Raw genomic sequence first — 22,201 nt, forward strand, 5'->3', positions numbered from 1 at the left:
CGCTATTGAAATTGAATTTTATGTATTGTTAGCCAAACTGACATGTTTTCTCCCCTACCCCCCTGGAACTGTTAGAGAAATCAGTTTATTATATTTCACCTAAAAGATTTGAGATTCAGATACTAAGTGTATTTCAGTGAGTAAAATAATAAATGTTGTCTTCAAGCATGAGTCCGTCAGAATATAAAATCTGTGGAACCAAAAGAAAAGCACGAAACATCTTTGTAAGTCAAGAGATAATCAGATTAATATTAGCCTAAATTTCTCACGTAAATGCTGAAATCACATAAGTGTGGTTCTTTATCCACGTTCAGAATAAAGTTATCAATGATAATAGTCCCACATTTTCCCCCAAATTTAAGTTCTTGAGGTTTTTAATTGAAAATAATTGTTTTACATGAAGGAAAAAGCATCAAATTAGCAGAGTTCAGGAGCCAAAAGGTTCACAAGTTTTTTTCTCTAGTGTTCCTGCTGGAGAGTTTCCTGTGATCAGAGTTGGAGATTTAGAATTTTAAGATGCATTTTTACTTTTTACAATGTCCTGCTACCCAGAGCAGATCAGAAAAATACAAGTTGCTCTTTGTTTGGCTACTGTGATAGTATCTCTGTTTAATGAGACCCTAACCCAGATTTTCTTCTACTAGCCTGATAGTCATTAAACTGGCCAGTCAGAGGCCTGTTCCCTCTGGGGTACCCACCAAGGAGCTCTTATGCGGGGTGAGGGGTGTCATCATGGACTCTTTCGCAAAAGAAAAAGTCATCTACAGTGGGCATATGTTTCAACGTGTATAGAAGAAAATACAGCTAAAGCTGTTACAATATCATGAAAAAATGTCATTTTTTTGGACCCAGGTACCCAGAGAAGTAAACAGAAAGTTACGCAACTTTTCAGAAATTCAGGTCAACACCATAGTCAGAACCATTTGTCTAAGCCAGAGTTGATGTGCAAGTTCAGTTCTGCCCTGACTCACTCACAGCCCTTTTTTTTGTTAACCTGTTGAGCCTACTTTGGAAAAATCATCATCATATGTTACAATTTCTTACAATTTTTAAAAATTGGAATACTTGAAAGGACTTAGAAAAAATCTCCTAATGTATTTCTCTTTAACCATACAGCAATATTTTTGCCAATAAGAACTACAGCCATTGTTTTTTTTCTTACTCTTTGTCCTAATTGCAAAAGATGAGTCACCATTTGCTACATTTCTGGAAGGCAATGTCCTGAGGGTTGCCTCTGCCTGCTTGATGGGCTGAGACCTGTGAGAGCCTCAGCCTTTTTTCTTTTCCAGCAGACCATCTTCTCTGATATTCATTATTTCCCCAATTACAATGGGGAAATTCACAGAACAGCAAATGGGAAATTGGTCTCTGCTTTGCTCGGAAAAGGCCAATCACTGCATTGGTGACAGCTCACAATATTATTTGATTAGGAAAAAAAATGTTGCCTCACCAAGTCACCAGTTTGCAGTTTGGATATCTGTTCCCATTTTGGTCTTAGATTCAGTCCCAATAAACTGTCCTAAGAATTTTTTTAGTTCATTGCCTAGGTGAACCTTTTAGTATAAAGCAGCTCCTGGTAGCAGCACCATATTCTTATTTGCCAAGAAGAATTCTAGTTTTCAAACATCCAAAGCTCACTGACTCCCCAGCTCTGAGATTGTTTGCTTTGTGATATTGCTAACCAATAAAGTCCCGAATTGTTCCCTCTGCTTTGTTAGAGAGGCAACTGAATGCCAACTTTGAACATTTTAAAAGTTATATTTAAGCTAAAATTATGTTTTAAATTAGACTATTTTAGTAAACAGATGTCACAGGTTACAAACAGATTTATCTTTTCAAGGCTAACTCAAGGATAGAATATGTGACTGCCATTTTTCTGTTCACTATAGTTTATTTTATCTTTTGATTATTTTCTTAAATAATAAAATTATTTTGATTATTTTCTTATTAACAAAACAATTTTTTGTTAATGTTTTGCATAGGAGTTAATGTCTGAATATGTTAGAAGCACAAACTGTAATGTGATTAAAATATGTATTATATAAATTTATAGTAGATATCATTGTTTACATAAAGTGTATGTCTTCATTCAATAATTAGGTATCAAAATAAATTTAATTTCTTAAACTATAAAGAATTTAACTCTTTTTAACTTAACCCTTTTCTCGCTCTCTTTTTTTTTTTCTCTCAGGAAAATGCTTTGGTTCCCAAGACTATCTTGAGTTGGCAAACAGATTTCCTCAGCAGGCCTGGGAAGAAGCTCGACAATTTTTCTTGAAAAAAGAAAAATAATAAATGTTTTGTTTCGTTCTACATTTGCATACCCTCGTTAATATTTTAAACTGTTGAAACAAACATTCTAACTATTCCTTAAAAAAACTCATTTTCTCATGTTTATATTCTCCCCTACACTGTAGATATGGTATATACTTTGCACTATTTATAATGACTGTAGATACTTTAATGCTCTACTTGCTCATTTTGCAAGTTGAGTTTATTTCATTTATGAACAATATTTTGGGGTTTGATAACTTCCTTCCATCTTATGATAATATATACCTTGCATTTGTAACATGGGTGAAGTTAGACAAAATTAGCAAGTCTGTTTTGTTCTTGTAATAAAAATAACTTATTCTGTTTGAAATGTGGCTTTTTTTTTTCAAAATTGGTGTTTTCACATTATTGCTGATTTTTCCTGTTAAGGCAACTCAAATTTGAAAGGAAAATGTTAACTCTAACACCTGAGGTATTTTTTAATTAAAGATTTCATTAAAGTTCACCTGGTCTAAAGTTCCCTTTTTAGAGTTTGGGGTAAAGATGTTTGTAACATTTGCACATTATAATTGTATAACCTGATGGGGCAGCAGGGTATTTAAAATGAAATTAGAGTTTTGTATTCCTTGGTCTCCTAAACTTTCCTATCAGTTAATACCGGAACCTCCTTTTAACATTGCGGACTGAAATTACTCTCCAGAATGAAAATTAGTGATCCAAAAAGGCCAATCATAATGAATCATCCTAAAGTACCTTCTCAAATAATTGTGAAATGAAGCAACACTAAGTAGATGTAAAACTGAAGATCCCAGGGCTCCGAATATGTTTAAACTCCTCCCGCGCGCCACTCGCACTTGAACGTGTGAAACGTGCGCCCGGGAGAAGCTGACCTCTCCACTGCTGCTTCCATCGCTGCTCGGCCATAGGCCGACGTCAGTCCTAAGCCGTTCACTGACTAGTATCAGTAATAATTCTGTCAAATTAAGGATCAAACATTACCAAGAAAAAAGATATGCTAGGAAAAAAAATCTGATCCGAAAATTTATCAAACTCAAGACTATCAGGAGGTAAAAACTGGAAAATAACAGGCATTTCATCTGTTTTTTAAAAGCAAACCTTTACATACCTAGCGTTCAGGACGCTTGTTTTGGAGCCTCCCAACCTGCCGAGTTATGTATATGCTGTTTTTATACTTCTTTGCAAATCAAGAGAAAATAAAGAGGTCCGATTTAAAACAAAACAAAACATGAAAAGCTCGCCCAGCGCGTGCGGTGCTCCCGCCGCCGCGCCGGGGCGCCCTCGGGTGCTCCGGGCCTCGGGGGCCACAGCTGGCCCCGCGACCGCCCGCTCCAAAGACAGAGCAGGCTCTCGGGGAGGCCCGCCCGCCACCGCGGGTCCGGCAGCCCGGGCTCGGGAGGCGACTCGGCACCTCGAGGCCCTGGACTCTCGTTGGGCCGGGTGCGCTGCGACCCAGGAGGGCGGCGAGGCTGGGTCTGGGGCCCGCGTCCCTGCCGCCACCGCGGCCCGAGCCGGGCAGGGGCAGGTGTCAACCGCAGCTCGGTCGGCGACTAGCCGCCACCCCGCGTGCCCAGCCAGGGGACAAGTTCCCGAATCCCGCTAGCCCTGCTCATCTTGGGGCGTCGAAGCAGAATTCTTGGGGCTGAAAGGAATAATCAAATATTTATAAGATTTCCTGCAAGATGCTTCACAGTAGAAAATACTTATCTGGTCGGAAATTTGCCAGAAAGTCGTAAATAATTGAGGCAGCTGTGATTAACCTCCCAGAACCCGGACCAGGATTCGCAATTAAACATTTAATTGAAAGGTGGCCTTGCCCCGCCCGGCGCCCGGGAGGAGAGACCGGCTGCTAGAGGAGCCCCGGCCCCACCCTGCCCGGGAGCCCCCAGGCTCACGGGTGCGGAGGTCGGGACTGGGGTCTCCTTGCCTCCCCACCCGGGCGGTTTCTGAGGGTCTCAAGTTCCCCTCCTGAATGCGCGCTCCGAGCCAGCGTGACTTAAGCTCCAACTCGCCTGGGTTTTACAACTACTAAAGCTTCGCGGGACCCGGCGAGCGCGGCGCCCAGGTGCGCGCAGGCACATCTTGTTTCAATCTGCGAGGACGCAGTGCCACCCTCAGGCTTTCCTCTGGGCGGGGGCCGCCCACGGGCCTCCCGAGACTCAGGAGCCCCAGGCGAAAGCCCCGGGCCGAGGGGAGAGGCGAGCGGCTCCTATTGTCCGATCTTTGCAGCTGAAGCTGCACTGGGCACAGCTGGGGCAAAAGCAACAATTTCGCCCGAGCTTATAACCAGAATTTGCATTAAATGGGGAAAAGCCCGCTAGGACGCCGACTCCCAGTGCCGTCAGCCCGACCGGACTTCCCGCTCCGGGAGGCAGCTCCCCCCACCCTACCCCGGAGAATGCCGCGGGGCCCGTCACCCGGATGCCCAAGCGATGTCAGCGCCGCCGCTTCCCGCCCGCTCCCGGATCCCCTCCTCCCTCCCGGCACCCGAGAGTCGAGGTCTCCCCTCACGCCTCTCTCCCTTCCTCCCCCAGCACAGTTGGGAAAACCACCTGGGCCTTTTCTTCCAGAGACTCTTGCCACGCTTTCAAAATTCTTGGGTCTCAATAACCTGGGGAGAGATTGTAATTCACCATCCCCATACTGCCACCTCCCTCTTCCCCTGCTCCCCTACTCCCGCAAGCCCCCAACACAGGGATCTCCTATTTTCTGTACTCAAACCACCCGGCTGAAAGCTGAAACCTCCCGTTTCCAGGTAGGGAGACCCTCAGCCTTGACGAGCCCCTGCCCGCCCCCCCGCCCCAGGGCCCACTCTCCCGCCGGCTGCTGATCTTCTTGACCCCTGGGTACTGCTGGCCCGAGGGCGGGTTCCGGTCCCGGCTCACCTAGCACTCGCATCTCTCCAGCACAATTGCTGCGGGGACCCCCAAAGCGCTTTATAAATTGAGCCACTCCTCACCCAGCTCCACATCTGGTTCTCAGTCGACTATTTCCTTGTGCCCTTTCTTTCTCTCTCCCATCACGACTCTCAGTCTAGCTCCATTCATCTATATCTGCCATGCACACCCCCGTCCACAAGGTGCTAGTTTGTAATTGGTCACGCAGTCCTCATTATTTCACTGAATCTCAGCATCCCCAAGAAAGTTTACCTTTACATCAATCAGACCCATACTTAAAAGCCTCTAATCTTCCCTACATCAGCTTAATAAAGTCTTCCTGAATTTCCTGCTTTTATCACAACTCCATTGGAAACTTCTCTGCAAATAGTTATTAATTCGTTGTTTTCCCTCTCCAACAAGCTACGATTTGACTAATTTTTATGTTCTCTTTGGTGAACACTCATATGGGAAAGTATCTGCAGCTCGGACCAAAGTGAGCTTTAACTGTTCCATCTTCAAAACCGATTTTCAAAAGAGTGGTTTCTGCTCCACAATCCATTAAATATTAAAGTTCGTTGAAAATGCAGCCACAAGGACTGAATTTCCCAGAATTAGAGTCTTTCAATATGTATTAAATTTTGTGGCATAATAACTATAAACCTTTCCGTCTCTGGGAATTCCCTTCCTGCCTCAATTGCATAAGAGCTATCCAAATTATTAAATAAATCTTCTGAGAAAATCATATTCTAAAATGAATCTAGCTAAATTACTAACTCCCATTTCCCACCTATGACTTTAGTATTTTATTGAACTGCGTTTTTACTATACACTTGGGGGTCTCACTTTAAAAGTTCAGTAAGCATAAAATACTATACTTCTAATTGTTACAGGTAATTTAATTTACAGGGAAATCCCTACTGTAATACAGAAGATATTTAAAGATGACCTGGGAAACATAAAACTGATATTTTATTAGGATAACTAACCAACCGTAGACCTGACACCTCACCAGGGACCCTTGTAATAAGAGAAACACCCTTTCCCCAAAAGAACATATGGGAAACGATGCACCCCTTCACATCACTAGAAATAAACTACAAGTGAGAAAAATGCGTGCTGCTTTCTACAGAAACACAGATACAAGCTACCCTAAGACAGAATCCCTCCAACTTTCACGTGGATAATCACCCAATATTCAAATACAGACACACATTTAAATGTTAAAAAAGAGGAATTAGAGTTTTGGCTTATGAATAAGTGAAGATATGACTAGATAGGCAGATGTTTTCATTGGCAGCATTAAAAACACTGTACTGCAGTCTGTCAAAAGCAAAAATTCAGAGCTAATTAAGAGCCACTAACAAAATCCTTTATTCAAGAACTATTGTTCTCTCTTTTTTTAAAAAAAACGACAAACCAGTGTTCTGAATAAATTGAGAGGACGTGAAGGTAAGATTTCTTGAACGGTTAGCCCCCTTACCAATGGCGGGCCAGAAGGTAGAAGGAGATGCGTGCATTTCTATTTGGGAAGGAATGGTCAAAGTTGAGGGAAGGGAGCCTTCCAGAACACACTCTTGCTTATTAAAACCGTATCTGGGCACTTGAGAGGTGAAGCTGGTCCTCATTAACCCTGCATATCTGTTGCCTTATCTCTAAGTTTGCAGCACCATTTCCTAAATACTGAAGAAGGGGAATTTTCCCTTAATACTTTTTTCTAGCGTCACCTTGACTTTCAGGAAGTAAAATATGAACGTGGCTCTATTTCCCCACCTCTTCCCATTTTCTTTCAATAACTGCCAGCAAACCTTCCATCCTTGGGGGGGGGGGGGGGGGCGGGGGTGGATCCTGCCATCAGCTCTGCTGAAAACTCTGCAGCGTGGCCTCTAGCCGTGCGAACAGCCTGTGGCTCTCTAACAGAAGGCGCCTGCTCCACTCTCCACTCTCCAGCAAGCGCAGCTGCCCCTCAGAAACATTTTTTTCTCACCAATCACTACCTGAGCTAAGATGGCAACTACCCCTAGCCATATAGGGCGTTGGCTTCTTTCGAGTCAAACTCGGGACAAAGGGTGCGTTTGTGAGTCATTTAACTCAGGGACAAGGAAACGAAAATTCAATGTCCGAGATTCTTCAAGAGTAATGGAGAGGCTGGTAAGCTGGCAGCTTCCTGAAAACGCGCCAAGTGAGGTCTGGTCTTGCAAAAGAACTGTCCCAGGCTGCCAAAGGGTTAAATATTTGTGAAGGTTAAAACCTGAGCCTCGCGGTTTTTTTGTGGTGCTGTGTGTGTGTGTGTGTGTGTGTGTGTGTGTGTGTGTGTGTGCGCTTGCCCGGGGGCCTGCTGGAGATTCAGTATCTCTCGGTTATTTCCTGCGATCACTAAAGCCAGTTTTCAAGAAAATAAGTCGCAGGGGTTTGAAATGTCACACCAAGTGACCTGGGCACGGCATATCCAGGGGCCATTCCCAGCCCCCTCCCACCCGGGCTAGCCCCCGCCCCCTCCATTTCGGATCTGGAAAGAAAATAAACCGAGGACACGCCAGACTGGTTCTGGGTGGACTTATTTTCCCGGCAGCCGCGATCCGAGCGGGGGCTTGTTGTGGCTCCTTCAGTGTATCGCTTGCAGGTGATGCCAAATGCAGATAAGGAGCCGCCGCCCGGCCTTCTCCTCCGTCTAGACGGGGGAATTAATAAATGTAGTGAGATTGATCACGTCGCGCATCCACTCTGGGGACAGCGTGGAGGACCAGCCGTCCCGGTCTCCGGATCTGGCCGGGGTCGGCGCCGGGGGATGGGGCTCGCGTCTCCGGACCCACGGAAAAGAGCAGCGCCGGGAAGGCGCAAGTGCACCGGCCCGAAAGCGCGGCGAGCCGCCGAGGTCCTGGCGTGCCGGGGCGCGGGGCTGGGGCCGGCTCCGCGGGAGCTGGGCGCGGGGCACCGAGGCGAGGCTAGGCGGGAGCGAGAACCACCCCTCGCGAGCCGGGCCGCTGGCCGGAGTCCGCCGCGGGACCGCCGCCTGGGCGCTGCGGAATTCCCGCGCAAACCCGGCCGCCGCCCGCTCCCCGAGGGCCTCTACCGCCCGGCGCGCCGAGGCAGCGTGCAGGGGAAGCGCGCCGGCGTCCGGGAGGCCTCGGCGCTCGGACGCATCGCTGGGCGGTGCGCATGGACCCCGCCTCTCACCGCCCACCCCCGCCCCCATCCCCCAACGGCGCCCAATCCCCGCCGGGCGCGCCCCCTGCCCGCGCGGGAGCACGCGGACTACCGGCGGGCGAGGCGCGGGCGCGAGCAGCCGGGTCCGCGCGCAGCGCCCGCCGTCGACCCCGCGGGACCTGGTTTTCGTTGACGCCAGGCGCGCCCCCAAACGGACCCTCCTGCGGCCCTCCCGCTGCGCCCACAGCACACGGGGACCGCAGCGCGTCGGGTTATTATTATTTTTATTATTAAGATCGAAAATATTCGTCCCATTATGAACTGGCTGTTCTCGCAATAAATAACAATAACTTACGGTTGTTTGTTCGGCAAAGGCTCACACACTCTGTCCTCCGTCGACTGATAACTTATAACATTTTCAAGAAAAGTCCCGCTTCTACTCCCCCCCCCCCCCCCCCCCCCCCCCCAGCAATCATGCGCTTTGGGAATCGGAGTGCCTGTCCTTTGGGGTTCTCTCCTTTCCTGTTCCCCGCAAATGCCTGGGCTGGGAGCGCGGGGCGGGCCTGGGGACACTCGAAGGCGCTCTTGCGTCCTCCACGCCAGGGGCGGGCAGGCGGGTGCCGGGCGCCGAGAGACAGAGCCGCGGGGGCCACACGGAGTGCGGGAGAGGAAAGGGCAGGGCAAACCCTAGCAAATCCCAGAATCTGGTTTTGTAAAAATCAGAGTCCTCAGAGCGCGGGCGTCCAGTCTGCTGCAAGCGGGTTGCGTCCTGGCGCTTTTGACTGTCCTGACCTTTCTCTCGGTCCCATCTCTTTAAATAACAATAATAATAATTAAAAAGGCGAGAGAGTTTTCGGAGCTGGAATGGCCTGAGCACGGGTGAGTCTCATGCAGGGAGCATGCGAGGTCCGCAGGGATGGCGGGGAGGGGTCCCCCTCACGTCTCCACGGGGCTCGGCACCATGCTGTTGGGGGTGTCCGGTAGCTGCGAGGACAGGGAGGTCACGTCGCTGCCGGAGGAGTTGCCCAGGGAGCCGGACTCGGAGAAGGAGACCTGGAATGGCAGAGTCACAGCGAGGAGCGGTGAAGGGTGCTGGTGGCTGTGTGTGCTTTGAGTCGCGGCCGTCCCGTGGGGACCCGCAACCCGCTCAGAGCAAGGCGCGGGGTGGGGGGATGTCGGCCGGACTCTCATGCGCACCCCGGGAAGCAGGGAGGGGGTCCGGCTGGCTAATCCCTGCCACAGCTCCTGTACTCTAATTCGGGGAGACCCGGTTTAGGGCAAATTGTGGGCCGGGGTACAGCTGCAGCCACTTCTCTCCCCCTCTCCCCGCACTAGAATCCTACTTCCGAGGGCTCTCCCCAGACCCCCATTCCACAGGAAAGCCACCTCTCCCTCTCCCCCCGGGCAAGGCGGAGCCCCCACCCGGCGTGGCCATGTCCCACAGCGGGAGTCCCGAGGCTGGGGCGGGCAGGGCTGGGCCTCACCAGCTGCTGGAAGGCGGGCTGGTCCAGGTCACTTTGGAGAGCGAACTCGCTGAGCGCTTTCCACGGCGGCTGGTAAGTCTGCACCTCGACGGCGCTGCCCTGCACGGCGCTCTCGTGGCGGATGGGGCTGCCTGCCACCAGGGGCGTGCCGGTCAGTCCCTGGAGGCTCTGCGGGGCAAGCAGAAGGCGGGCGTCACTTCTACAATTAAACCTTGCCTTTTCCGTCACCTTCGGGAGTGGGGGGTCGAGGCACCCGCGCCGGATCTGCGGCCTAGAGCGGTTGCGGGGTGGAGGCTGGCATACACTCGCAGACCTCGGCGCTTGGAGCCCACCGCAGGGGACGGGAAAGCGAGGCCTGCGCTCCCAGCCGGTGCCAGTTTGCAGAGAAAAAGGATTCAGACGCAGAGGTGCCCAGCGAAGGACACAACCTGCCGCTCACATTGCGGGCGCTGCACACAACCGTGCACCCTTGGGCTCCGCGCCGCTCCCGGCTCCTGTCAACTCAGGGCTGCGATTACGTCAGGGAGAAGATCCGACCTCAGATAAAGTAATTAAGGGACCTTAACCCCCACGTCAAACCTTTCTCCGAAGGCGCAAACACAGACGATTCGGGGAGTACAGCTCCCCGCCGGATTTCCCCAAAGGGAGAGCCCACCCCTTGCCCAGGGCGCACAGACATCTCGCGCCGGCCCAGGCTCCACCCGACCGGGTCCCCGGGCCGCGCCGCTCCTCACCGTCTTGTCGTTGTGCTGCTGCTGCTGCAGCTGCTTCATGAGGATGGATTTCTTCTTATCCTTGCAGCGCTTGTTCTGGAACCAGACGCGGATGACCCGCGGGCTCAGGCCGGTCATCTCCACCAGCTGCTCCTTCATGAGCGCGTCGGGCCGCGGGTTGGCGGCGTAGCACGTCCGCAGGGTGTGCAGCTGCTTCTCGTTGAGGACGGTGCGCACGCGGGTCGTCTTCTCGGTCTGCTTGTGCACGTGCGGGCGCAGCGGGGGCTGCCGGCCCGCCCCGGGGTCTGCGGGGCCAGGGGGCGAGGGGTGAGCGACGCGCCCCACCGCCCCGGCGCCCGCCCGCGCGCGGCCCGTCCCTTCGGAGCCCGGAGTCTCTTTGATTCTGTTTCTTTCGTTCGATTGTTCGTCTCCCCTCTCTAGCGGACATGTCCGCCTTAGCCCGAGGGAGCTGCGCGTTTTCGGCCCTTCCCCTCGCTCCCTGGCCGGGCTGCCCACCCCGCAGCGATCTCCCCGGGGCGCATACAGGGCACCCCTCCACCAAGCTGCGTGCTAGGCCGCCGCGGGACCTGAGCCTGCTCCCTCCCCGGACCCCTCAGGGGAGCCCGTCTGGGCCCCGCGGAACGAGCCAAGCCCCCCGGAAGAAGTCAGAGAAAGAGGAAGGAGGAGCCCGGGACTCGGGATCTGGAAGAGCAGCACCCAGAGGCCGGCTCCCGGGGCCCGCGAAGTCCCCTCCCCCTGGTTCGGAGGCCGCTCCGCAGAGCCAAGATGAGCCGCCCGGAGGCTCACGGGCCTCCAGGGCCGGGAAAGGTTCCTTCCTGCCGGCGCTCGGGCCTCGGCCCCGGGGTTCCCGCCTCGGGGCTCCAAGTTCCCCCTCCCCGCGGCCACCCACCCTCGGGGCCGGCTCCGTGCCTGGCCACCCGGGAAGCAGGGCCTGCTCCCTGCAGCTCTCAACCCGCAACAAACAATGGGGAAGCCCCTCCAAGGGACAGGGGAGCAGCCACCATCCGCTTGGTCCCGTTTCACAAGCACCGTCCCTCCGAGCCCAGCTTCACACACCCACCCATAGGCGCGCACTGTTTCCATTTATATCCTCCTCCAAGGATCTCTCGGTCTGGACAAATATTTACAAATAGCCCATCCAGCCCAATTTCCTCATTCTATGGAGGAGGGCAGGGAGGTCCAGAGAGGGGAGCAGCTGCCTTAAGGCCACACAGCACCCAGAGGCGCAGGCCGGTCTAGAGACGGGCTTCGGGTTATGGATTGCCCCTAACCCCAAACCCCACGCTCCTGCCATCCTCGGGCAGCTTCTCATTAGGACACAGCGCATTCCCCTGGGGATTCTTCTGTAATCCCCAAGTCCGCTGTGCTTTTATAATCCTTCTCTTCGGAGAAGCACTTGGCCAAATTGTCCACCCAACGGGGCCTCAAAAAAACCAAACCAAACCATACAGGCACCTTTGCGGGGTGGCGGAACTGGAGCTGTCTTTACCGGTGGCTCTGGCGGCCGAGCTTTCAGGCCCATCTCCCCGCAGGGGTAACAAAATTAGCCCCGAGCAAACCTATCCTTCCACCCTGACTATAGCACATATTCCTCGGAGAAATTCCCAAATATTAGTCCCCAGACAGGCGATTTAGGATCCCCTGTTGTCTCAGAGCCTCCCGCGCCCGTGCCCCACACATTCCCGGTCACGGAGCACACAAGTCCCCCCGCTCACACACGCACAAGCCTGGCTCACACTGACCCCTACCCAACCACGTCCCGGCACACACGAACACACGCCCGTGTTCCCAGCACGCGGCTCTCCTGCACTCGCACAGAAACCACACACAATCGCGGCAAACGGAACCACACACAAGTGACAATTTCCCGTCACGGGAGCCCTACTTGCCGCGAAGGCCCGGCGCGCGCCGCTTACCTGACACATGCAGGCCGCGGGCGGCAGGGAGCGGGCCGGGGCTGCGCGGGCTGCCGGCCGCCGCGCGCTCCAGCAGGAGGCCGTGGTCGGCGCGGCACAGTAGCTCGTGCTCCCGCAGCGAGAACTCGTCGCCGGGAAGGAGCTGGCGGCTGCACACGGAGCAGCGAAAGCACTCGATGTGGTACACGCTGTCCCGCGCCCGCATCACCAGGTCGCTGCTGCTGAAGCCCACCTGACACTTGGCGCACTTGATGCCGAATAGCCTGCGGGCCGAGGGCGCGGGCGGCGTCAGCGCCGGGCCCGGCATCGCCCGGCCCTGCCCAGCCCGGCCCCGGCCGCCGCGCCCGCCTCCCGGGCTGCTCTCCGGGGCAAGTTCCCGGGTCCCGCGGCGCGCGCTGCGGGCGAGCTCCCGCGCCATCCCCGCGCCGGGCTCCCTCGGGCCTCACCGGACGTAGTCGCGCTTGCAGTAGGTCTTCCCGTCTCTCACGAAGCACGTGCACGTCTCGTCCAGGTACTGGCTGCACTCGGCGCACTTGAGGCAGGCGGCGTGCCACTCGAGGTCGGGCGACACCCGCAGGATAAACTGGTCGTGGATTTGACTCCCGCAGCCCACGCACATGGCGGTCCCGGGCTTCTCTGCCGGGGAAGGGCGCGAGGCCCGCGTCAGGCCTGGCTGCCCGGACCCCGGGCCGGCCTCCGCCGCTCCAGCCCCAACCCAACCCACTCGCGCTCTCGCTCTCTCTTCCCGGGATCGCGAACCCCAGGAAAAGGAGCCGCACCTTCCCAAAGGGCCAGGCAATCGGAAACGAAAAAGCAAAAATCTTCTGATTTCTGTGACGGCTTTTCGTCTCCCCCACCCCACACCAAAAATACATATATTTTTTCGCTATTACATTCACTTGGATGCATTTTATCGATGCATCTTGTAACTAAACGCATAATGGAGGTGGGAGAGCGACCGGGCATGGAGGCTCCGCGCCGCCACCGCGCCGGCGCCCGGCTCTGTCCCTCTCCCCGCAGCTCGCTCCCGTTCCCGCACCGGCACATCGGCTTTCCGCCGAGCCTCCGCTCACCCTCGCGGACATTTCTTAGTTTAGATATTTCCGATGAAGCCCGGGGGGCCCTCATTTGAAGGGCCGGATGACGAGCAAACAAAAACCCACCTCCCCAAATCCGACCTAATTGCTTTAGCGCAAAACAGAAGGAGATTTCCCAGCGTGAGGTCAGCAAGAGCCGACCTGAGAAAATAACGTTGAATTACCAAATAAAACCACGAGATTCCAAAAGGTAAGCAGTCCTGCAGGAGAAATGCATTCGTTTTATTTTTTTTCCTCTCCCAAAGTGTCCTGTCAGATAGAAGCCACTTGTAGAATCCGCTAAACATTTCTTCTGCATTAGAAATACTGCCTATCAAGTGCACGCATCCACACCCCCAGGCACACAGAGGAACACTTACTCTTGGAATGATCCCCCATAGCACCCAGAAAAGGATAATGAAAAATAATATCCACCATGCAGAAAAGAGACGTGAGCACAGAGTGCGGCCAGGGCCAGAAGGACGAGGGTCGCGCGCCCGGCCTCGGCTCTTCGCTAACTAACTCCCGCCGGGCCGAGTTCAGGGCGAGTCCGCACTGGCCCGCACGCGGCATGACGTCAGCACGCACTCGCCCCGGGCCGGAGCGGGGGGCGGGACCTGCGGCGTCACGAAGCTTCCCCAGAACCGCCGGGGCTGCGGGGGAGGGGTGGGAGGGGGCGGGGGGGCTGGGGAGAGGCCCGGTGCGGGGCGATTGGCCGCGAGCGTCCGGAGAGCCCGGATTGGCCCGGCGTGAACAATGGAGCGCAGCCCCCTCCCCCGAAATCGGCCAGGATCTCCCCTCCCGCCCGGGGCCGGGCCACCCCGGCTGGACCTGCGTCCCCGCCGAGGGAGCCACGCGGCCGCCGCGGCTCTGCGCTTCCTCTTGGACTGGCCGGGCGCGCCCACGTAGGGTGATGGATACCTGCGGGGGGTGGGAAACCTGCTTTTAAAGCTCCCTTCTTTTATACTTTTTTTTTCTTTTTTAATGCACCCTCTTGGGAGGAAGGAGCTGGGAAGCGGCCGAAGGAGGAGTGCCCCGTCGGGACGAGACCCTCGCGGTCCCGGCTTTCCCCGCCCGTGCTCCTTTGTTCTCCTGGGCCAGTCTAGAGAGGGAGGCGAGGGAGCGGGCGCCTGGGTCTGGTGCAACTCTTTTACCCCCACTCCCACCCCTGCAAAACTTCTCCGAGCTGGAGCGTTGTTGGGGGGTGGGGGGCGCCAGAACGCAGAATCCGGACCCCCTCTCCGGGAATGGGGCCCGGACGGGTCTCTGACTTGCAGAAATATTTGGTTTCTAATATGAGGCGCCCTCCCCGCGTGCCTTCCTCCTGCGAGCAGCACAGCTCCTTCTAGGAACGCGGCTGGGGCCCACTGTGTGTCCCGCTTCCACGATAACCGATTCCTACAAACTCTGCGGTCGCATGTCGCGAACCAGCCGCGGCGCAAATAATCCGAAGCAAACGCGGCGCCCCGGGGGACTGAGCGTCGGCGCCGCGGCCCGGGGGTCTCGGGAAGGTCCGCGCCTTCTGGGCAGAGTCGGGGCATCTGCTTGGTTCACAGAAATCGCTGTGGGTTTCGTTAGAGAAGGGAGAGAGGCCCGGGAATCAGAAATAACGTTCATCCCGAAAGGGTGGCTGCTGTCGTTGTCCCATTAGAAGGCGCGGCAGGGACTTGGCGCGCGGCTGGGCGGGGCGCGGTGAGGGCGTGGGACGCAGCGGCTCTACGGGAACCCCACACCCGGGCCCCGCGGGCGCGTCCTCCTGGGGCGCTGTTGGGCGTGGCGACCCTGCCGCACCCCGAGGCGCGGTGGCCTCAGGTTCTGCGTGGCCAGCAGTGAAATGGGCGCAGCCAGGGACAGGCGTTGCGCAGACCCTGGGCCAGCTCCAGAGCGCACCGTGGAGCAGCCACGCCGACGTGGTCCCGCACCCAGCTCCCTGCCAGCGCTCGCCGGTCACCCGGCCGGCGCGGGGACGAGCGCTTGGCGCCCGCGCTCCCATTTCTAATGCGTCTGATCCTTGCCTCCTGCCTTGGAACCTCTGGTCTCCTGTTCTACCCGGTTCCTCGGTACATGTCACCTTCAGCTTCTGCCAACAGGCTGTTTCTTGGGTCTTTGGTCATTAGCGTCCCAAACAGCGCTCACCCAGATTGCGCTGGAATGAATGTGTCTGTAAATAATGGGGGGCATGGGCCAGGTGGCGGGATCTGTGCAGGTGTGACTGCACCGGGCCACACTTGCCTGACCACCGTCACCTTAGTTTACTTCTCTGTCCCTTAGTTTCCTTATCTGTAAAATGGGAGATAACATTAGCGGCTACCTCTGCTATGGTGCGAATTAAATAAACTATTTTGCCTGAAAGGCTTGGCACAATACCTGGCACATAGTAAGTGCTCCATAGAGGTTAGCTGTAAGTATCCCTGTGGCTGTATCTTTGTGTGGAAGTCTCCGTGGACCTGCGGACCTCTCCTGTGTGCCAGGCCTGGCCTGGAGGTGAGGCCTGTGCGTGTGCACCTGTGTGTAAGTCATCTGTATATTCCAATGTGTGATTGCGGAATGTGTTGTGGGTTTGCGTTTGCTGTGGGAATGGGGTCTTGGAATGAGTGCTGTATGTGATCTGGGTGTAGTTTGTGCAAAGGTGATGTCTTCTCATGGGGGGCGCATGGTGTGTATTTTCGTGCACTGTGCAACGACATGGCACCCCCGGCCGATGAGGTGGACCCTCCGGCAACCCACTCCTGCCATCCCCAAGACGCGCGCAGCCGCCTGGAGCAAGTGCATCAATAATTCAGGGGCTCAGACTGTGCAGAGGGGGCAGCCATCTCCTGTTAAGGGGAGAAGCCCCCTCCAACTTCCCAGAAGATCCAGCCCTTTGAGGCTGTGCCCCCATTGTTTACAGGGAGGGAGAAGCGACTGGGAAATGCCCTCCTGGCAAGGAGGAAAGGACCTAGCAGTTACTTCTCCATATGTTGGAGGAGGGCTGTTGCTTCAGTTCCCACCATGTGCAAAGTCCCTATTGGGTATTAGCCTATTGGGACCTTACAACAAGGTTGTCAGGTGGACAGTATTAGACCCAGTCAATCCTCAAGGAAGCTGAGGCTCAGAGAGATGAAGTAGTTGCCCCCTGGTTACATCCGGGAAGTCAGCTGGGAGCCTGTTGGGCGCCAACTCCCCTGCTTTTCTCACGGTGCCATCGAAGACCCACATGGAAGTGGGCTCCAGCACTCACCAGCTTTGCTCCTCTATAAAACCATCTCCAAGATGTCAGTCTCCTGGGTCACAACTCCCCACCCCCACCCCAGGAGGCTAGAGCTGGGGCAGGAGAAGAGAAAATCTCTTTCCCTGGCACAGCCACAGCTGCCAGTCACCTGCCCGTGCTCTGGTTCTCTGCCTCCTGGCCCTCCCAGGGTCCCGTTCCGAGAGGGCAGGCTCTGCAGTGCTCTCCGTGTCCCAGGCTGCAGCACACAGGGGACCTGGCTGTCTCTTTTCCTGGGCTTTAGGGCACTGTCTTTCCGCAATGGAAACAGCAGCGGGAGCTCCATGGATTAATTCTGCATCATCCTGTGAAACCGGCCCTAGGTTTGAACCTCCTCCTGGGAGGATTTCAAAATCACCGAAAAGTCTCCCTGGATTCCTTCTTCCCAAATCCTCCCCCCACCTCCCCTCCCAGTCATTGTTGCCTCAGCTCTGCTCATAATTCCCCTAAGAACACAGGCTTTCTCTGCAGAGACACGGCAGGCCCGGTGGTTCCATCTGCTCGAAAGTAATAGCAGCTCCCAGCCTGGAAACAAGATCAGGAGAAAGAGCAGGAAGGTGCTGGGCGTGGGAGCCAGAGGCTGGGAAGAAATCGCATCAGGTCAGGTCACCAAAATGAATGGCCTTGATGATTTTACTGTTGTGCTTAGTCAATCCTCCAACCTTCCTTCCTTCTAGAATTCTAGACACAGGAAGCTGGAAGGAGGGCCTTTGGAGATCTCCTGTTTGAGACCCTTGTGTCACAGATTAAAAACTGCAGCCAGAGAGGGAGGGGCGTGCCCAGGGACACCCAGCAATTCTGGGACAATGCTGGGACCAGACTCAGAATGCTGGCTTTGTAGGTAGTGCCTCACCCAAGTCCTGCCTTCCTCGTTTGCCAGAAAAGGAGAGAATCTCCTGCGTGTCTCAGCCTGAGCTCTATTCTCCCTCTGTCTGGGTTTTAGTCCCACTGAAATCCTCCAGGCCCTTGGGGTTCAAAGAGCAGCCACCACCACCTCCTCTTTCAGCCCAGAGGGCCGGGCGTGGGGGAAAGGGTGTCTGTCTGTGTGTCCCCTGGCGACGAGGAAGCAGGAATGGGCATTTCCAACCCGACAGGGTGCAGGAAGGAGGAAAGGGCTCTCCTAAGGGCTGGGCGCCGAGCAGACTTGGCGGTTATTTGATCTCAGCAATAGTGCTGGGAATATTTTCCTTTCTCTAAAGCAGCCAACGAGGAGGTGACCCGGTGGAGGAGATGTCACCGTTGTCCTCCTGTCCCTGCTGCTGGTGAACAAGGGCCCGTACCAGCTCGTCGTCCTCTGTCACTTCACCGCACCCCCACCCTCCCTGGAGACCATCCTCTGGGCAGAGACCTTGTGTCTCCCTGTCTTCCTGGGATCACTGAGGAAAGGGGAGAGAAAGCCGGACCTGCCGCTGTTATCACCACCTTAATGGTTGGCATGGTGGCTAATGGCTTCCTTGGAGCGACGTACGCCTTACAGGCCACTGCCGTGACCAGCCCGCCCCTCCTAGGAAGGGGCTGCTGTCGTTACAGTGATTGTCATTTTACAGGTGAGGAAGCCGAGGCTGCAGTGCTTTGTTCCCCGCGCCGGGCAGAGCCAGGACTTGAACCGGGCTCTCTGCCTCCAGACCCCGCGTTGGTGACTGCGGCACCCGGTGGCCTTGGCAGCGCGTGAAGGGGGGGGAGGAACCTGTGGCCGGCGGTAAAGGAAACCGAGGCCCTGCGGTCTGTCACCCAGCGAGGAAACAACAGGCGTGGACCAGGAAGCCTGCTGCAGGGGCTGTGGACGGGTTCTGCCATCGCCCAGGGCCGACAGCCCCACCACCACCCCACCGCGCCAGCCTCGCCCCTTCCCCCGTCTGCCTCCCACCTCCCCCCCAAGGCCTCTGCCTTTCTCCAAGGCAGTGGGGGCCTTGTTCGGGACAGTCCGGAGAGGACCTCAGTGTTCCCATCCTCTGGGGACCAGGGAACCAGGTTTCAGGGAAAGTGACGAAGGCTGGGGACAGGGAGAGCGGTGGGAGGTCAGAGCCAGACTCAGGTGTCCCGCCACCCCAGCCCTGAGCGCTGTCCCCAGCTGGCCTCTCCCCCCAGACGACCCCTTCTGAGGAGGCTGGGCTGTGTGGCACTTGCTGGGCACCTCTTCCTGAACATTTATCGAGCACCTGCTGTATGACAGAAGGTCCCTTTTTTCAGTTTTTTTTTTGATGGATGTTATATATTCACTTACCGTGTAATCATCCAAAGTGTGCAATGGATGGGTCACATCATCACATACCTGTGTATTTATCACCACAATTGACTTTTTTTTTGTAAAAAAAAAAAAACGTTTACAAAAAAAGCAATGAATTTCAAAGCAGGTGGCAACAATCAGTTGTAGAACAAATTTTAGAGTCTGGTGTGGGTTCCAATTCCAAAATTTTAGGCTTTTACTTCTAGTTGCTCTAAGATACTGGAGACTAAACGAAATATCAATTTAATGATTCAGCAGTCATACTCACTTGTTAAATCCTAGAAGGTCCCTTTGAAACCCCTCAATACCTCCTTTGATTAGGCGCAGCTCCGTACTTTGCAGGGCCCAGTGCAAGATGGAAATGGGGGGCTTCTGGTCCAAAAAGCATCATGGATTTCAAGGCAGCTGCAGAGGGGCACGAAACCAGCGTGGGGCCTTCTGAGCCTGGGGCCCCAGGTGGCTACACAGGCTGCTGCTGAGGCACCAAGGGTGGCCCTACTGGGCGCTGCTCAGTTAGTGCAGAGGGTAAGAGGTGGGCCTGGGGCACCCATCTACCTCGCTGCGGGTCCTGGGACGGGCTGTGGGCTTGTGGAACCTGGGTCTGTCCAGACGGGAAGAGTTTTGTTCGTTCATTTGCTTGTAGCAGACATGGGGAAGGTTATTCTGTATTAAAAAAAAAAAAAAGCTGAAGCCACAGTCTGCAGGATCTGGTCCTTTAGGCACCAGTCGGGCTGGATGTAGAAGGATGAGAAAAGTGAAGCTTTTTTTTCTTTTAAACACATGGGAGCCTTTGTCTCTTTGCAAATCATATCCCAACAGTAACTTCAGGAGAACCTCCAAGATGAGATCTTGGGAGACCCCGGGCATCAGGAAGGAGAACTGCTGGGCCAGGGGTGCTGGTGCAGTCCTGCCTGCAGCCTCCCAGGGTGTGCCTTCTAGTGTTCGGTTTCCTTCTAGAACTGCCCCCCTCCGCCCCCCCCCCCCCCCCCCGTTCCTACAATCTGCGTTCTGAGCAAAATGAGCAAGAAAGAGAGGGCGAGACTGCACCGCGAAGGGAATAGATTCACTAGGGCGCAGCCTCCCGGCCGGGCCCTACATAAACAGGCTGCCAGTCACTCACACAGGCGACGCTGCACGGGTGGAGGAGATGAAGGTGGCAGTTGGGACTCTCGGGGTGGAGGGTCGGTGCCGAGAGGAGGGCTGTCCAGTGCTGGGACCGAGAGCTGCAATGGGCTCCCATGGGCAGGAGGGGTGTGGCTGGGGAGGCCTCCCCTGAGCCCTGACTTCTCAGCTGAGCCTGTAGGGCGGATACGATTCTTCCAGGCAGAAAAGGAGCAGGTGGGTCTGCCAGGATGGGGGGATGGCCTGGGCAGGCAGAGGGAGATATGCAATCAATGCATTTCTCTTTTGCGAGGGTGGAGGGGCTGTGGGATGGTGAAATGTAGCTTCTTGGAGAGGCTGGAGTCAAGGTGGATAAGGGCACAAGCAAAGCTGTAGGGTCACCGAAGAGCCACCCAAGGCCCATGTGGCTGGGCTGTCATGGGAGAAGGATCAGGGGCCAAGGACAGCGAGGGACCCTCGGGACAGAGGGCAGGAAGATCCCCACGCCCGGCTGAGGCATTCAGAGGGGCTTCTCTCACCCAAGGGGGACCTCCGCATCCTGTCGGAATGCTCAGGGGATCCCGTGGGGAAGTGGCGCGGACTCAGCTGCTGTGGGAAAGTAACACATGGATGAGTCAAGAGCACAAGGCAAGTGCTAACCAGGACTAAGTCAGGAGGGCAGGAGGAGATGGGGTGGGGGGTGGGTGAAGGAACGTGGGGGGGGGGTCTTCCCTAGAAGTGGGTGCATCGGGGTGGGGAGGCTCTTGGGGTGGTGTGGAGGCATGAGGGGTTCACCTCCACCCTTCCCACGTGCTGAGAGGAAGAGCTGCCAACTGAGCAAAGCGGGAAAGACCCCACCTGCTTGTAAAAGTACTCGTTAGAGAGGCGGGAAACTACATCTGGTTGGAAATACAGGTACCAGCACTGGAGCGACCCTCCTGCCCGGTGACCCCAGTGTCCCGGCGTCAGCCTCACCGAGCCGCGCGGGGTCCCCTATTCCGGGGTCTCTAGACTCGCATTAGAGGACGTGTCCGCTGGCAGAGCTCAGTTTGACCCGAGCATTAATGGTGCCTATTTCTTTTATTCTGTATTTCTATTATTTATTTTTAAAATGTCCCCTACAGGAAAACTGAATGCTACAATAATCTCCGCCATCATTCAGAGATGTACATGGGTTTGCGTTTTGCAGGGCCTCCGACTTTTGGGGCCAATTGCAACCCCTCTACTAACCATAGGTGCTGGTCTTTAGGGTGCTAAAATGAAGGGAAAACGATTTTCCATTTTCTGTGTATCCTCGAGGTGAGGATATGTGCTGGTGTGAATCTGTGCTGGACCCCAGACAAGCCAGGCCCTTTGATCCTCATTCAATATTGCTGGGTGGGAGCATTTTGATTGTTCCCATGAAGATATGACCCACCCAGTTGTGGGTGGTAACTTTTGATTAGATGATTTCCATGGAGGTATGTCTCCACCCACTGAAGGTGGAGTTGTTTGCTGGAATCCTTTAAAAGAGGAGACATTTTGGAGAGAGTCCCTTTTGGTAGAGCCAAGTGAAAGCCAGCAGATGCCGCCATGTTCTTTCCAGCTGAGAGAGAAACATTGAACATCATCGGCCTTCTTGAACCAAGGTATCATTCCCCGGATGCCTAAATTGGACATTTCTATAGACTTGTTTTGATTGGGACATTTTCTCAGCTGTAGAACTGTAAACTAGCAATTCATTAAATTCCCCTTTTTAAAAGCCATTCCGTTTCTGGTATATTGCATTCCAGCAGCTAGCAAACTAGAACAGGATAACTTCATACCTTTTTATAAAATCTTTTAAAGGTTTTGCAGGATGACATTTAGTCTCTCAAAAGCACTTTTTGAGAAGCTAAACACATGTTTGTTTTCTCATAAGGAGGACCGCAGGAGCATGTCCTATTTTGTCTGTTCATCAGCTTGAAACCAAATAGGAAATATAAAATGACGCCAAATGTTTGCTTCTTCTCAAAGCACATGAAGCAACAGCTTTTTTGAAAGAACCTGCACAGAATTCTCTTTCACTGCAGAACATGTCCCGGAGGCTAGAGTTACTGGCAAATTCCAAAAATAGTGAGTG

At 54.5% G+C, this 22,201-nt stretch overlaps 2 protein-coding genes and 1 long non-coding RNA gene across 10 annotated transcripts in view; 2 read left to right on the forward strand and 1 right to left on the reverse strand.

The window, feature by feature from the left end:
• SCAPER (S-phase cyclin A associated protein in the ER) overlaps positions 1-2,313 on the forward strand; it is a 678,157-nt gene extending 675,844 nt beyond the window's left edge. For all 8 annotated transcript variants that reach the window (XM_077128470.1, XM_077128471.1, XM_077128472.1 and 5 more), the window contains one exon: positions 2,192-2,313. In XM_077128470.1, coding sequence (XP_076984585.1) covers positions 2,192-2,292 — 101 coding nt within the window. In that variant the 3' untranslated portion in view covers positions 2,293-2,313. The remainder of the gene's footprint in view (positions 1-2,191) is intronic.
• A 6,449-nt stretch (positions 2,314-8,762) lies between these two features.
• On the reverse strand, positions 8,763-14,066 carry ISL2 (ISL LIM homeobox 2). The gene is made up of 6 exons (XM_077126672.1): positions 13,906-14,066; positions 12,896-13,085; positions 12,450-12,712; positions 10,534-10,817; positions 9,800-9,967; positions 8,763-9,368 (listed from the first exon to the last, which is right to left on the reverse strand). The coding sequence occupies exons 1-6, from the start codon at positions 13,961-13,963 to the stop codon at positions 9,252-9,254; spliced, it is 1,080 nt and encodes a 359-aa protein (XP_076982787.1). The 5' UTR covers positions 13,964-14,066; the 3' UTR covers positions 8,763-9,251.
• Positions 14,067-14,329: 263 nt separating this feature from the next.
• On the forward strand, positions 14,330-20,749 carry LOC143655238 (uncharacterized). Its single transcript, XR_013162126.1, has 4 exons — positions 14,330-14,430; positions 17,244-17,372; positions 17,975-18,319; positions 20,645-20,749. It is a non-coding gene; the product is annotated as an uncharacterized LOC143655238 (long non-coding RNA).
• The last annotated feature ends 1,452 nt before the right edge of the window (positions 20,750-22,201 follow it).

Source organism: Tamandua tetradactyla, chromosome 14 (assembly GCF_023851605.1).
Source record: "Tamandua tetradactyla isolate mTamTet1 chromosome 14, mTamTet1.pri, whole genome shotgun sequence".
In the NCBI taxonomy this organism is placed as follows: Eukaryota; Metazoa; Chordata; class Mammalia; order Pilosa; family Myrmecophagidae; genus Tamandua; species Tamandua tetradactyla.

Excerpts from the sequence above, each read along its gene's own strand:
- ISL2 (XM_077126672.1), bottom strand. The coding sequence starts at position 13,963 with ATGGTGGATATTATTTTTCATTATCCTTTTCTGGGTGCTATGGGGGAT. Across the intron at positions 10,818-12,449 it reads CCGCGGCCTGCATGTGTCAG|ACCCCGGGGCGGGCCGGCAG; the intron begins GTAAGCGGCGCG and ends CTGGCCCCGCAG. Across the intron at positions 9,369-9,799 it reads AGCCCGCCTTCCAGCAGCTG|GTCTCCTTCTCCGAGTCCGG; the intron begins GTGAGGCCCAGC and ends CTGCCATTCCAG.